Source organism: Heterocephalus glaber, unplaced genomic scaffold, assembly GCF_053883595.1.
Source record: "Heterocephalus glaber isolate CG9 unplaced genomic scaffold, H.glaber_assembly_v1.0 deba00000546, whole genome shotgun sequence".
NCBI lineage: Eukaryota > Metazoa > Chordata > Mammalia > Rodentia > Bathyergidae > Heterocephalus > Heterocephalus glaber.
The window spans coordinates 13,001,889-13,017,293 of NW_028258147.1; the positions used below are offsets into that span (position 1 = coordinate 13,001,889).

General features: G+C 34.2%; 1 protein-coding gene across 24 annotated transcripts in view; it reads left to right on the plus strand.

The window, feature by feature from the left end:
* The window catches only part of Cadps2 (calcium dependent secretion activator 2), a 557,170-nt gene that overhangs the window by 122,476 nt on the left and 419,289 nt on the right, over positions 1 to 15,405 (plus strand). For all 24 annotated transcript variants that reach the window (XR_015448631.1, XR_015448632.1, XR_015448633.1 and 21 more), the window contains exon 2: positions 2,656 to 2,769. Coding sequence is in view for 20 of the 24 variants with exons in the window: in XM_087204429.1 (XP_087060555.1) it covers positions 2,656 to 2,769 (114 nt within the window). In the remaining 4 variants the exon portion in view is untranslated. The remainder of the gene's footprint in view (positions 1 to 2,655; positions 2,770 to 15,405) is intronic.

The window sequence follows — 15,405 nt, forward strand, 5'->3', positions numbered from 1 at the left end:
CATGTTTTCTTTCCCTTATGGTTCCGTCTTTATACCTTAAAAGTATTAAACCCTTTAATCCATGACATTGTGAGTTACGGTGTAATTTAATTTTTTTGTGTGTGGACAGCTATTTGGTGATTCTAATACTATTCTTTTAGTATGATGATCATTCACTACTGTTTTGAGATGTTATGCAGTATTTTGTACTACATTTCTGATTATCTGAGTCTATTTCTTGGGTCTGCTCCATTGACGTATCTGTTGGTATATAGTTTGTTTTCATAATGCAAATAGCTTTTAGGAAACTGATTTCTGTCAACTATCCTTAGTGTTGTATTTTAAGTTCATTATCTGTTTTCTCTTTCAATCTGGTATATGCAGAAATATAGATTACTTCTCTACACTAATAAAGCATCCATTTATTGACTGTGTATAATAGTAATATTTAATGCCATTTCATGTCTTAAATGTAATTACAGTATCTTTTATTTGTAAAAGATGAAGCATGATACTTACCTAGATGCCTCTGTTATGGTTTGTGAACTAAAGCAACTGTGTGAGAGTTTCTGAGATTACTCTAATTCCCTTTCTTTGATCCATATCCGTAAAATTTCCACACCATAATTACCAAAAAGTAATCGTTATAAAAGTTGAAAAAACTGGTATACTAGAAATTACAAAGATAATGTTTTAGAGGAATTTAAAAAATGCCTTCGATGAAGAAAAGACAATGAAAAAATACACAGGTTCTGGTTTGAAATAAATGATCATCAAGATCTCCTCGGGTTCATTGTAATTTTCACATACATTTCTATTTCCATTATTTTACCTGGATGCTTAGTTTATAAAGTGTAATGCCCTTCACATGGATTCACCTGGGTTGAGAACCAAAGTGCTCTCAGCTGCCTCACTGTCAGCAATTGTTGCCTCAGTTCCATCTGTCCCTTTTGTGAACTATCTTTAGAGAGCTAAAGTCATGGGTTTCATTTGCCTTGCTAGTACCATCCCTACAAAGGTCCCTGCTTTCATTTTCTTTGCATTATAGAGATGGAAATTGTAGTATACTTGGGATGTCCCTGCATTTCAGCTTGGTTTAGCTTCCCCTGAAATGGGGAGAACCTTAGGAAAGAAGTGGAATGAATAGTCTTCTCTCTTCTTTACTCGAGCCAAAGATTGCCTTTTTTAACACCTGGCTGCAATAGGACATTTCTTTAACAGTCCATTACAAATACCTTATTTGTTAGACTCTGTTCTCAATACTGCAAAAAATAAAAAATCCTAAATAAAACTCATTTTCAGAAAGAGCTTGTCTCCTTATAGTTAAATGGCATTTTATAAGCCTTTGAAGATATTTAAACATTTCACATCAGCCTTCTTATTGAAGCCAAACCATACCAGTTTTGTTTAGTTTCTCTAATCCTTTAATCATTTTATCCTCAGCATGTTCCAATGTTTCATATCTCTCTGTAGATTCCAGACCTGGACTGAGTTCTTTAATGAAATCTGATCATGATCAAATAAAATAGAAGGATCCCACCTTTGTTGTTCATTATCTATTTTAAGATGTTATTTCAAAAATTAAATCATTCCCTCTAACCATCAATATAATGCTTCTACATGATCTGATATGCTTCTAGTGACTGTATTTGTCCCCATAGTCAAGATGAACTTGAGGGACATGAGCCTGTGCAGCTGCAGCGACCAGTACTTAGAAGGGCCCCGTATTTGTTTAATGGCCCGTCCCTGCTGTCTTGAAATTCGTAATTAATAAGAGATTCCTTGCTTTCTTTTTACATTGTATTCTACAAACTAAGTAGCTGACCCTGCCTGTAGTTGATGACTAGAAAACTTGGTTAATAAGTCATAGCCTATTTCTAATCTACCATCAGTAATAATTATGGGAGCTAAACCTAGGGAAAGGAAATCTGGGTATAATTTTGCATTCTGCTCTCTGGTTCACAAGTCCTGTCCCAATCTGCTGCATGTACTCATGGCTCACCTCTTGCCTCTCTGTTTTAACTTTGGATTTATCTCCTTACATTTCTCTTTATTTCACCGCCAAACATTACTCTTCATTTCTTCTCAAACATAGATGTATTTTCATTTGTGGATTCCAAACTTTTGGTAACCAATAGTTGTTTTTTCCTGAAGATTCTTTTTCCGGGTACTTTCTGACCTTTATGGCCTTCTTTCTTATTTTTGTCCAAGGTGTTATTTACTCATTTGCAACAGTTCTTACCCTCTCAGCTTTCTTTGTCGCAAGATATCTGAGAATTTTGTACAGTAGTTAACTTCTCACCCAAAGTTTAGATTTTCCTGTCTCTGCAAAGAGAGTGTGATGCTTATCACAGGAATTCTCTCTCGGGTAGAAATTTGGACTCCATCTCCATAGCAGGATTCTGAGGTTCCTGGGGAGATAACTTAAAATATTTTTAAGTTAAGCCATAAGTATATGTAGTAGGATAATTTAGCTTTCTTTACCATAAAGCTAACTGTAGATGTCAAATCATATATATATATAATATATATATAATATATACGTTGACATATACATATAACTTTTATCTAATACATATCAAATATAACATCTAATATATATAAAATATAACTTTTAGTAATCTCTGTATTTCAGGCATCATTCATTTATCAGCTTATTTCATGTTTTCCTTGCAGCTTAACAAGCAACAGTTGCAGTTACTGAAAGAACGGTTCCAGGCCTTCCTCAATGGGGAAACCCAAATTGTAGCTGATGAAGCATTTTGCAATGCAGTTCGGAGTTACTATGAGGTAAGTTTAAAGAACTTCGTTTTCAGCATGTGGATACTTTTTTGTTTTTTGGAAGTGGAAGGTTTTTAATTTATTTTTTTATTAATTATATTGGTACATGTAAGGTATAAATATAATGACATTCATCATTGGAAATTTGAACCTTTACATAATCCATCTTGGTTCTTATTTTTTCCTCATTCCCCTGCCCTCCCTTCAACCCTCCACCCCTCCCTATCTACAAAGACTTTGTTTCCATTTTTTCTTTTTCTCATATTAATTCCATATGTGGATACTTTTAAAAATATTTTTAAATGACTTTCCCATTTAAAAAACTTCATGATATTACAGAAAGTCTGTGAGTTTGCAACCTTCTTCAAAGCATTATCAATTTCTAATTCCACAGCCTGGTTTTGAGAGATAAACAGAATTGGAAATTTTTCTCATCTTTTGAGAAGAAGTAAACAGTTTAGAAAAATCTTCTGGCAGTTATTGATATAGCTGAATATGGCTATCTTTAGGTCCACATGTTTAAATTATCCTTTTTAATCAGGATTTCAATAGTAAATTGCTATTTTATGCCATTTTGTTCCCTGAGCTTTATAATAATTATGGCCAGTAATAATTTCAAGAGGATAAATTGGATTTTCTTTTCTTAATGAAGGAATAATACTACCAATACCATCTTGCTGTTTCTTCTGATTTTAGCATATGACTCATGGGAAACTCTATGGATTTCCTATTAGCATAAGTTTTTACATATGATTATTAACTGCTTCAGTGAGTTGCCAATAGATATTAAGTTTATTGTTCCATTTTTTTCCTAAGCATTTCAGGGTCATTTGGGGAATGGGTTGCTTCTATTGTCCAAATAGTTGAGACTTTTTAGCTGAAGAAACACAACATACAAATTATATATTAAACTAGTAAAAAAAGAAAATGTGGAGTCACGATGGTCTGAACTTTTTTGAGGCAAGGGATATTTTTATAGAAAAAATAAAGTAACTGGATGTACAGATATTTGATTGGATTTGGAATTCATGAAAGGTATGCATCAGAGGTTATATAATGCAACTCTACAGAAGTTTATATTACCTCGAGTCTCTGCCTGTTGAATTAGATAAAAATATGGAAATCTTGCTTTCCAAGTATTCATATGATGTAAATATAGTGGCAAGAGTGGGTATATTGTGTAACTGGATCTTGATTCAGAATATCTTAACAAGTACAGGACCTTACCCTTCATTTTGTAACATTCAAGCCTGACTTGCATGATGAAATCTTGCTTTGGATATTAAAACATGAAATAAAAATAAGATCTTCTATTTGCATTGTGTGATGAAACAAATGAAAAGTAAAATGTCTCAAGATAATGTGCTCAGGAAAGCACAGTTTTTAAATATAAAAAGATACATGTTTAAAAAATAAAACAGCTCAAGGGAAACTTAAATTGAGCAAAGAAGTGGAGTTCACTGTATTACCTTTGTAAATTTTTGTAAATATAAAATCATTCCAAAATAAGTATTTTTAAAAAACTACAATATAATGTGGACATACTTTAGTAAAAGGCACAGTTAAGCTATTTTATTACAGATATTATAAAAAGAGAGTGAGTACTCTTATTGTATTCTCCCTGAGGATTTGTGCTCTTTTCTGGGGATACTGAGACTTGGATAAGTATAAGTTTAGCAGGTATTCAGTATATCACATGTAGGTTACTTGAAGAAACTGGAGATATTTCCTCCAGAGACAGATTTGGTTTGTGTTGTATGTACTCCCAAAAGTAAAACTACAACTAAGATGGAAACAGAAAATGAGGAAGGTTTCCTCTCTGTTTCATAAATGATATTTCTTAAGTGGTTTTATGAATAGCTGTTTCATTTTGATCATCGTTCTGTTAGATCAGATGAACTGTTAGACAGTTCAGGGTTATCTGCCCTTTCTTGGGACTAGAAGTATGCTCAATAATAAAGTGTTTTCCTCATATACAGGGGGTCTTGGGTTTGAACCCCTGGGTGGGGGAGGCATCTGTCTGTTCTTATGTTGGTGGTTCCCTTAGATACTTGGTCTATGTTACCTCTCTTTAACACTTAGGATCTTAGAATAAAACTCAACATATGTTTCATTTCCTTCACAATTTTTGACTGAAAACATTTTTTCATGGCACATTATTTAAGGTAAATAATTTCAAAGAGATCATGCTATAATTAGATTTTTCAGGATTTTGTACGTAATATTCCCTTACGTATATGTGATTATACCTTCTGTACCTGCATATTAGATTTAATATGCATTCACATCAGTGCTTTTCCATTTTCATGTTACATAAAAGTATTTACTTCTGTATGATTAATTTCTATTACAACTTTTAATGTCTTAAACACTATAAAGTAATGAAAATAATAAATCTGTTTTTTAAAAATTTATCAATATATTTCATTATAAAGCTTGCATAATTAGAAAAATGGCCTGAACCATCTAAACCATTTAACTAGGTGGATAAAATGGTAGTTAAGGACAAGAACAGGAAAGAAACAAGAAAAAAAGACGATTGGCATGTGTAACTTCTTAGTAGAAGTCAGTCGTCATAACGGATAATTTTATGGTACCTAATTGTTGATACTTTGTGCTGTATTTTCATTTTTTGTAGAATTTTTTCTTCAAGCATTTAACTGAATAGAAGAAGATATAAAATGGACATTAATTCTACAAGCGTTCAGTATTTTTTGGCCATATCATTTTTGTTTTTGTTTTTGTTAATCGGGGGAACATCATCTGCTTCTGCAAGTGGGCAAACATAGGTTTAGAGCAATTTGTTACTGTCCAAGCTGTTCTTCCCCTCAGATTGCTACTTTATTTCATGGGATGCAGGTGGACTTCATCTAAATGCACCAAATGACAGTGTGATTGATAACAGATACAGGGAAATATAGATGGCCTTTCTCAAGATTTCCAAAAGATAGTGTGTAATTGCTTACCAAAAGCTTTCAGCAAAAGAAAAACTTTTAAGCTCTGTTACTGTAAAATAATGGATATTAGAACTTTTTATTTTTTCATTTTGTGTTTGTTGGTGGGGAGCTTGGCTTTGTTTACAGCTTTGAAAACAGGATGTATAGTTTTCCTATTCTGTTTGCTTATCTTCTCTTATTGTTCCAAAGCATGGATGAGAATTACAGAACTATTTAACCTTTTTAAAATTATCAAAGAATTATTAAAATAAATCTTATAACCATAATTGCCATCACTGCTCTTAGCTGTTCAGGTTTCTTGCTTGTGTAATGAGACAAATGAGAATTACTTCCATAAGTTAAAAATATTTTCAGTATTTTCTTCGCTTACTATGAATCTCATAAATCATTGTTTCAATCTCAAAAAATGTAGCTCTAATTTTCGCCCTTTTGTTGAATATTTTTATGCAAAATATAGTCACTGTCTGCAAATTAGAGAAGTTTTCTGTTTGGGTATTATATTAAGGTATTACTTCTTAATTGAAGTAATATGTGTTTATGTTAAAAGTAAGACATTTTTTAAAATTTATTTTACTGGTACATTTTAGATATACATAATAATATCATTCATTATAGGGAATTTGTACCTGTACATGATGTGTCTTGCTTCTTTTTTTTGCATTCCCCTCCCCTCCCTTCAACGCCCTCCCCTCCTTATCTGCAAAAGCCTTGTTTCCATTTTTTCCCTTCCATTCTTTTTTTCCTTGTCCCCTCCTTCCTTTTTCCCTCCCCCTTCCCTCATTTCCCTTCTCATTTGAACATTTTCTTCCCATTTCCCAATATCTGTTATATATTTTAGTTCTTATTTACATTTTTGGTAAGAAATATTAAAAAGTGGAAAAGTGTATATAATTCTACAACAACTTTTAAAAAAGTCTATCAATTATAAAAAGATATGAGGGCTGGGGATTTAGCTCAGTGATGCCACTGCCTGCCTCGCAAATGCAAGGTCCCAAGTTCAATCCCTGGTACCAAAAAATAAAAATAAATAATAAAAAAATAAAAAGAAATGAAATGACTATTTTCTCTATAATGCCAGTGTCTACAGATAACTTCTTTTGATAGTTTAGTATTTCTGTTATATATGTTTGAAATTGAAATCCCTTCAAGTTTTTATATAGTATTATATCATGAGCATTCTCTAACGTGAAATGTTCTCCACACATATCATTTTAAGTAAACAAATAATAGATTATTAGGTTGTTATTTCTAAGCATTTGATTTTCTTTTTGTTAAACACTTAAGTTTTCTGCATTTTGGCTATTAAAAATGTTGAAAGGATCATTCATATTCTTCAATTTATGGCTGTCTCACAAATTTCCACAAGTGGGATAACTGGGTAATGGGTGATGAGCATTGTTTCAGTTCTTTTTGCAGATTATAAATTGCCCTCAAGAAAAGCAGTTACAATATATGCTGTCCTAACATTATAAAATGGTGCTTTTTTTGGTAAAATTGATATTATCAAGAAAATACATGACAAGTATTTGGGTTTACTCAATTTTATTTTCCTACTTGAGAAGCTCCACGTTAGTCTTATTTCTTTCTTTATAAAGCACTTGTGCATGTCCTTTGTCTATTTTTGCATTTGAACATTCATCCTGTAAGTATTTATTTACAGGTATTATTTACACACTAAACTATAACCCTCTGTTAGGCTGTAGTTACTTTCAATTTTTTTTTTGCCTTTTGCATTCATTTTTTTGTAAGTTTCCTTACCTCTGACATTTATTTATTTCTTGTTTCAGTCAAAATGAAAGGGGTTCACATTGCAGGCAGAGACTATGCTCCATTTGATTTCTTTGGGATTCTTTTTTTCTTGCTCATAAATCACTGGTGACAGTGATTTGCATCATATTTTCCCCTCCCCTCCTTATTCTAGCCACCACCTCTCTTGGATTAGTAGATCTGTGACTCAGTTTCACTCCAGAATCCTGCTGTGTTATCTGTTTCGTCATCTGCAGAAGAGGGAAGATTATCTCTAAAGCTTTCTCCAATTGCACATATCTCTGAGGGTTAAAATGTATTTCAGTGTACTTTCTCTTTTTCCTAGTCTGGAATGCTCTTCCATCTCCAGAGTGTTAAAAAAGAGACAGAGAGAGGGGAGGAGGAAGAGAAGAGGGAGGGAGTGAGGAAGGAGAGAGAAGGAGAAAGAAAGGGAAAGGGAGAGGGGGCAGGGGAGAGGGGAGAGAACAGCTACATACTATGGCTTCAATAAAAATCTCCAGCTTATGATTTTTGAGTCTTTATACATGTTCTTCTTGGTTCAGAATACTGAAGAACTTGACCTCAGTCAACTTCTCATGGAAATTACAGTTATTTGCTGTGCCTTCCTACTACCAGCAATCAGTTTATATTTTTCTTCTTATGTATCCATCCTCTTTCCCTGACACTGTATGCCCCAACCCAGTATTTATTTAAAAATTAAGTGAATTACTTAATGTTTGGCTTGTGAAAACTGAGAACCTTTTAAGGCATTTTTTGATTTGTTTATATAGTACCTTTCTTTAGAGCATATAATGTATTTCTTAGTCTTAAGTGTGCACACTAGAGAGAAAAGGGCTGATGAAGATTAGCATTTAAATATTTTGATGAAAATTTCTTGTTATTCTTTTACTCTGAAATGGAAAGATTTACTTTTCATATTCAAGGGGATGTTTGACTTGTCAAAAATCTCTTTTTAAACTTTGAAATAATGTCATGGAAGAGCCCTGCTTTTTTTGTAGTGAATTGATGATCGCTAAATAAACCAAGATTGGCAGCCTGTGACAGAAGTGGATAAAAGATGTCAATACATTCATAGATGAAATCCAGTAACCAGTAATGAGAAGTGAGATTTTTAATTTGCACTGAGCTCTGCAGATCACATTGTATTTATTATTTTTGGTCTTAGCTGTGTTGGTTCATATCATATTTTCTTGTATTCTAAAAGTGGCATTTGAAATTAACATTCTGTAAGAATCTAGATTCCTATTTCTATTTAAGGTAACTGAATTGATGTTGCTTGTCAATATGCTGTGTAGAATCACCTACATTCTTGATGACATCTACTTTGTTATGAAGACTAGGTAATGTGCATATTATAGAATTTTGTTGTTTGATGATAGTTAAGGAAATCACTTTTTGAGCATTTTTCTCCAGTTTCTTTGGCATTTTTAGAAAAATCTAAAGTATTGAAGTTTTCATGCCCACCTTGCAGATTTGTGGCAGAGGACAGGAGGTGATACCCATGGATAGGTCTGAGATACTTTTATACTATGCCATAGTCTTCCTGTAATTTGGGGGTCAACGTTTCAGGAATAGATTATACTACCTACTTATAATCTTTTTAAGAGAGTGTAGCTGAGTGGCTCTCAGCCTCTCAGTTCTATAACTAAACTCAGTGTTCCCAAAGCCATATCCTTCTTGATGGAAAATAACAAGTTGGTCTTTGAAGGGCTTCCAAGTAGTGGTACTGGCATATCTTTCTGATAAGGGAATCCATTTGTTCACAGTTTCCATCCACGATCACTCACTCCTTCATTAATTAGGGAAATACTCTTTAACTTTAAATGTTTTTCCTTTACAATTTGTTTAGTTTTCACTTATTTTCCTTATCTTCTATTTTAAGGTTAAAGAACAGTTCTTTGAACTTCTAAACTTAGTGATCTACCTCATTAGGCAAACACTATCTTTATGGGAAGATTTTTGTCTCAGAAACTTCTTCCTAGTTTTAGAACAAATATTTTCCTTTAGTACTCTAGTCACTGTTCCACTTTTAGGTGGTTTCAGGGACAAATAATCTCATTTCCCTGACTTTATGATCCCAAAATTTTGATGAAGTTTTGTGCTTTGTGCTCACATTCAAGTAAGTTGAATGCATTTCCTTTGCTCATCTACTGTCACATTCACTCAATAGTCCTTTTTTATCCTTAATTTCCTATTTTAAAATGCTTTTGTTTATTTGGTTTCACAGGTGAGATCATGAGAGATAACATATGTAACTTTGTCAGCACAAGGGTAACAATGAATACTGGTCGCACCTTGGTATGGTATAGGTAAAGCTTTTCCTTACTCAGAAAAATTGAGAGAATAAGCTCTTGGAAGGTATAAACATTAAAGTAGCAAAATATGTAAGACTTTATAGCTAAAAAAAGTCATTCATCATCTGTTTTCTAGTACATTATTAGATTAGCTTATAAAATTTAATTTTATATTGATTGCATTAAAATACTTAACTGCAAGGCCTGTTTTCATCTACCACAACAGAAAACACATTAAAAACATAATTTCATTGAATAATTGATAATGCAAAATAGGAAGAAAAGGTCCAAAGGGGTAGGGGTAGTGGGAGGGGCAGGGGAAAGGAAGGAAAGGAAAGGAAAAATGATGAGAAATGGAAAAATGGAAACAAAGTTTTTGTAAATAGGGAAAGGTGGAGGGGGTGAAGGGAGGGTTATGAATGGGGGAAAAATAAGAACCAAGAATACATCATGTAAAGGTACAAGTTCCCAATGAGAAATGTAAATGTTATATATCTAAAATGTACCAATAAAAGAATTTAAGTAATTAAAAAAACATAATTTCATATATATATATATATATATATATATATGTATGTATTTGGGGGGGGTACCTGGGATCAAACTCGGGTCCTTGCGCTTGCGCAGCAGGCGGCGAAACCACTGAGCTAAATCCCCTGCCATATATATATATATATTAATACCATCAAAGTTGTCCACCTGGACATTGAAAATTTGCCCCATTGTTTTGATAAATAGAAATGTGCTTCCCAGAAAAGGATTTTCTTTTACCCATACCTGACACCCTGCATTTTCCATCTGAACTTGTTCTGAGTCTCTCCGGATATCCATGAAGGTCACACCATCCGTGATCCTTACCTCAAGATTCCTTTCTGATCATCTCTTGACAGCCCTTGGGTAAATATGCCCTGTAGCATACTCAATCACTTTAATGCCACCTCTGTCACCGCCTGTACAAAGGACTGTTGGCCATGGTCACCTCTAACTGCACCCTTCCCTTGGTTTTAACGTCTCTACCCATCCTTGCTCCAGTGCCAACTTCTCAGGTCTTTGAGGTTGCCATGCACCCACACACGCACTGGCTTCTAGGTATTCATAATTTCCTGCTGCCACAGAGGGACAAATTCCTCCACCTTAGTTCAGCCAAGCAAAGACTAACATTTCTTGGAAAGAAACTCTGCTGAAAAATTTAAGGGAAAACAAATAACAACAAAAAGACTCCAGAAAGTTAAACTCCTTTAATTAATGAAGGAAGCACAATGGAAGTGTTGCATGGTGGAGATTTTACATGGAGCGTAAAAATACTCACTTTTGTTGTTGAAGGTTTCTGTAGGATGGTGAATCTTTTTTTCTTAAGATCATGGGAGGAGCATTCTTTTGCAAATGAATCTACATTTGTTATGGCAGTTTTATTTAGAGTAATGAACTGGAGGATAAGACTTCATTTCTTGAATAAGGACACTGATTTGAAAGAATTATCAAACTATTTAGCAGATGCTCACTATTTTTATGGACAAGGGGATAAATAAAATATTTTATGTATTTGCACCATAAAACAGGTATCCATTTTATTGGAGGTGTTGTGCAGGTGGCCTCCAGAGTACATAGGTTCCACCTTGCTCTGCATTACAATAAGAATTCACACAATCCCACTGTTCCCAGGCAAGGTGTGAGCAGGGCCTATTGGAAGGGGCTTCAAGGAAAAAACACATAGTTTCAGAGAGAAACTGGGGTTTTCATTTTGGCCTGAATACAGGAGTCTGTGAACTCAGGGAAAACATTAGATTTTCATTTTCACACACCTTTAATGGAAAATTAGCTTTCACTTACATTAGAAATGTAGACAACAAACCACACTAGTATTATTAGCCACTGTGTCTGTATCACCAATCGAAATAGATACATTTTTAAAAAATTAATTTTATTGGTACGTTTTAGGTATACACTATAATGACATTCATCATTGCAGATTTGCACCTTTACATAATCCATCTTGGTTCTTATTTTTTTCCTCATTCTCCTGCCCTCCCTTCAACCCCTCCATTCCTCCCTATCTACAGAGACTTTATTTCAATTTTTTTCTCATATTAATTCCATTCCCTTCTTTCCTTTCGCCTACCCCTCCTACTTACCCTTCCACTTTGCACCTTTTCTTCCCATTTCACATTATCTATTATACCTTTTAGTCCTTATTTACACTTTCAGTTTCTCACACTAGACAAACTATTCAGTATTTACATGTGTGTCCTATTTTACTTAAGAGGATTGCCTCAATGTGCATCCATTTAGCTATAAATATCTCTAATTTCTCATTTTTTATGGCTGAATAATACTCTATTTCATTGAAAAAACCACATTTTTTTAATCCGGTCTCCAGTTGATGGGGAGTTGGGCTGCTTCCAAGTTTTAGCCATCACAAATTGTGCTGCTATGAACATGGGTGCACATATATCACTGTGATATGATTGTTTCAGTTCTTTGGGGAAGATATCCAACAGGGGAATAGCTGGGTCAAATGGGACATCCAGTCCTAGTTCTTTGAGGTATCTCCATACTGATTTCCACAGTGGTTGGACCAGTCTACGTAGACTCCCACCATCAGTGGAGCAGTGTTTTTCTTTTGCTACAGCCCCTCCATCATTTATTATTGGTTGATTACATGATAGCAGCCATTCTTTCTGGGGTGACATGGAATCTCAGTGTTGTTTTCATTTGCATCTCTCGACTGAACAGTGATGTTGAACATTTTTTCATATGTTTATTTGCTATTTCTACTTCTTTATCTGATAAATGTCTGTTCATTTCAGATGCCCATTTTCGGATTGGGTCTTTAAATTTGAGAGGTCTGAATTTTTTAAGTTCTTTATATATTCTAGACTGTAGAGCTTTGTCTGAGGGACAGCAGGTGAAGATTTTTTCCAACATTGTGGGTTGTCTATTCACACTGTTGGAGGTTAATCTTACTGTGCAGAAGCTTTTTAATAAGAGATCTCACTTGTTGATTGTTTGTGCTAGTTCACAGGCAAATGAAGATTTGTTCATAAAATCTTTTTCTGCACCAATGTCTTCAAGAGATCTAACTAACCTCTCTTCCAGCCGGTTTAGTGTTTCTGTTTTAATATTTAGATCTTTAATCCATTTCGATTTTAGTTTAGTGCATTGTGAGAGATACAGGTCTAGTTTTAATCTTTGTCAAATTGAAACCCAGTTTTTCCAGCACCATTTATTGAAGAGGCTATCTTTCCTCCAGCAAGGGTGTTTGGCTCCTTTGTTGAAGATGGGGTGGCTGACTGTGTCTGGTGCTGTTTCTGTATCTTCTAATCTGTTCCACTGGTCCTCAGGTCTGTTTCTTTGCCAGTGCCATGCTGTTTTTATCACAGTAGCTTTGTAGTATAGTTTTTTCAAGTTGGGGATTGTGATACCCCCTATCATGTCTCTGTTACCTAGAACTGCTTTTGCTATTCTGGGTCTCTTCTTGTTCCCAATGAACTTTGGATTGTTTTCTCAAGGTCCATGAAGTATGCTGCTGGAATTTCAATTGAGATTGCATTAAATCCATATAGAAGTTTTGGAAGCATGGCCATTTTCACTATATTGATTCTTCCTACCCAGGAGCAGGGGATGCCTTTCCATTTTCTGATATCATCTTCAATCTCTCTTTTCAGAGAAGGGGTCTTTGAATTCTTTTGTTAGGTTGCTTCCTAGGTATTTCAGTTTTTTGAATGCTATTGTGAAAGGAATTGCTTGATTTATTTCTCTCTCAGTGAGTCTGTTGTTCATGAAGAGGAACGCTGTTGGTTTTTGTGGTTGATCTTGTATCCAGCTACTTTACTGAATTTGGTTATTAAGTCTAGAAGACTTTTGGTGGTGTTCTTGGGGTCTTCTATATAGTTTGTCATGTCATCTGCAAATAATGATGATTTGGCTTCTTCATTTCCTATCTTTATTCCTTTTATTTCTTTCTCTTGTCTAATTGCTGTGGCTACTCTTTCCAAAACTATATTGAACAGGAGTGGTGATAGTGGACATCCTTGTCTTGTTCCTGATTTTAGTGTGAAGGATTTCAGTTTTTGACCATTTAGTATGATGTTGGCTGTTGGTTTTTCATAGATGGCTTTTATGAGACTGAGGTAGAGACTGTGTTTACCAATTTTTTGTAGGGTTTTTATCATAAATGCATGTTAGATTCTGTTGAATGCTTTTTCTACATCTATTGAGATGATCATATGGTTTTTGTCCTTGCTTCTATTAATATAGTGTATTACATTGATTGATTTGCATATGTTGAACCATCCCTGCATCCCTGGGATGAATCCCACTTGGTCAGGGTGTATGATCTTCTTGATGATCTTCTGCATTCTATTTGCCAGTCTCTTGTTGAGGATTTTTGCATCTATGTTCATCAGTGAAATTGGCCTACAGTTCTCTTTTTTGGTTGGGTCTTTCTCTGCTTTGGGCATCAAGGTGATGCTTGCTTCCAAGAATGAATTTGTGGGTATTGCTTCCTTTTCAATTTCATTGAAGAGTTTAAACAGTAGTGACAGTAGTTCCTCTCTAAATGTCTTGTAGAATTCAGCAGTGAAGCTATCAGGACCCAGGTTTTCTTAGTTGGTAAGTTTTTAATTATATTTTCGATTTCATTGCTTGATATTGGGTTGTTTAGAATTTTTAGGTCTTCTTCGTTCAACTTTGGTAATTCATATGTATCTAGGAATCTATCCATTTCCTCTGTGTTTTCCATCTTATTGGCATATAGTTTCTCCAAGTAAGTATTGATGATCCTCTGGATTTCTGCTGGGTCTGTTGTAATTTCATCCTTTTCATTCCTAATTGCATGGATTTGTGCCTTTTCTTTCCTTTTTCTGATAAGGTTGGCTAAGGGTTTGTCAATTTTGTTGATTTTTTCAAAGAACCAACTCTTGTCTACACTGATTGTTTTGTATTATTCTCTTAGTCGCCATTGCATTGATTTCTGCTCTGATCTTTATAATTTCCTCCCTTGTATGACCTTTGGGATTGTCCTGCTCTTCTTTTTCTAGGAGCTTGAGGTTCAGCATCAGTTTGTATAATTGGGCTTGCTCTGTTTTCCTAATATGCATATTCACTGCTATGAATTTCCCTCATAAGACTGCTTTCATTGTGTCCCATAGATTCCGATATGTTGTACTGGCATTATCATTGTAGGAACTGTCTGATTTCTTAATTTCCTTTGTGACCCATTGGTTATTCAGAAGAGTGTTGTTCAGTTTATATGTGTTTATGAAATTTTTGTGGTTTCTTTTGCTATTGATCTCAAATTTCATCACACTATGGTCTGATAATATACAGGGGTTAACTCCAATTCCTTTGTACTTAAACATGTTCTGTGAGTGAGTATGTTGTCTCTTTTGGAGAATGACTGTGTGCAGCTGAAAAGAATTATGTATTCTGATTTTGTGGGGTGGAACACTCTGTAAATATCTGTTAAATTCATTTGTTGAATAGTTTGATTGAGTTCTAGTGTTTCATTGCTTATTTTTTGTCTAGTTGATATATGTATTTGTGACAGAAGGGTATTGAGGTTCCCCACTAGTATTGTATTAGTACTTAAATGATTTTTCATGTCCATTAGTATTTGTTTTATATAG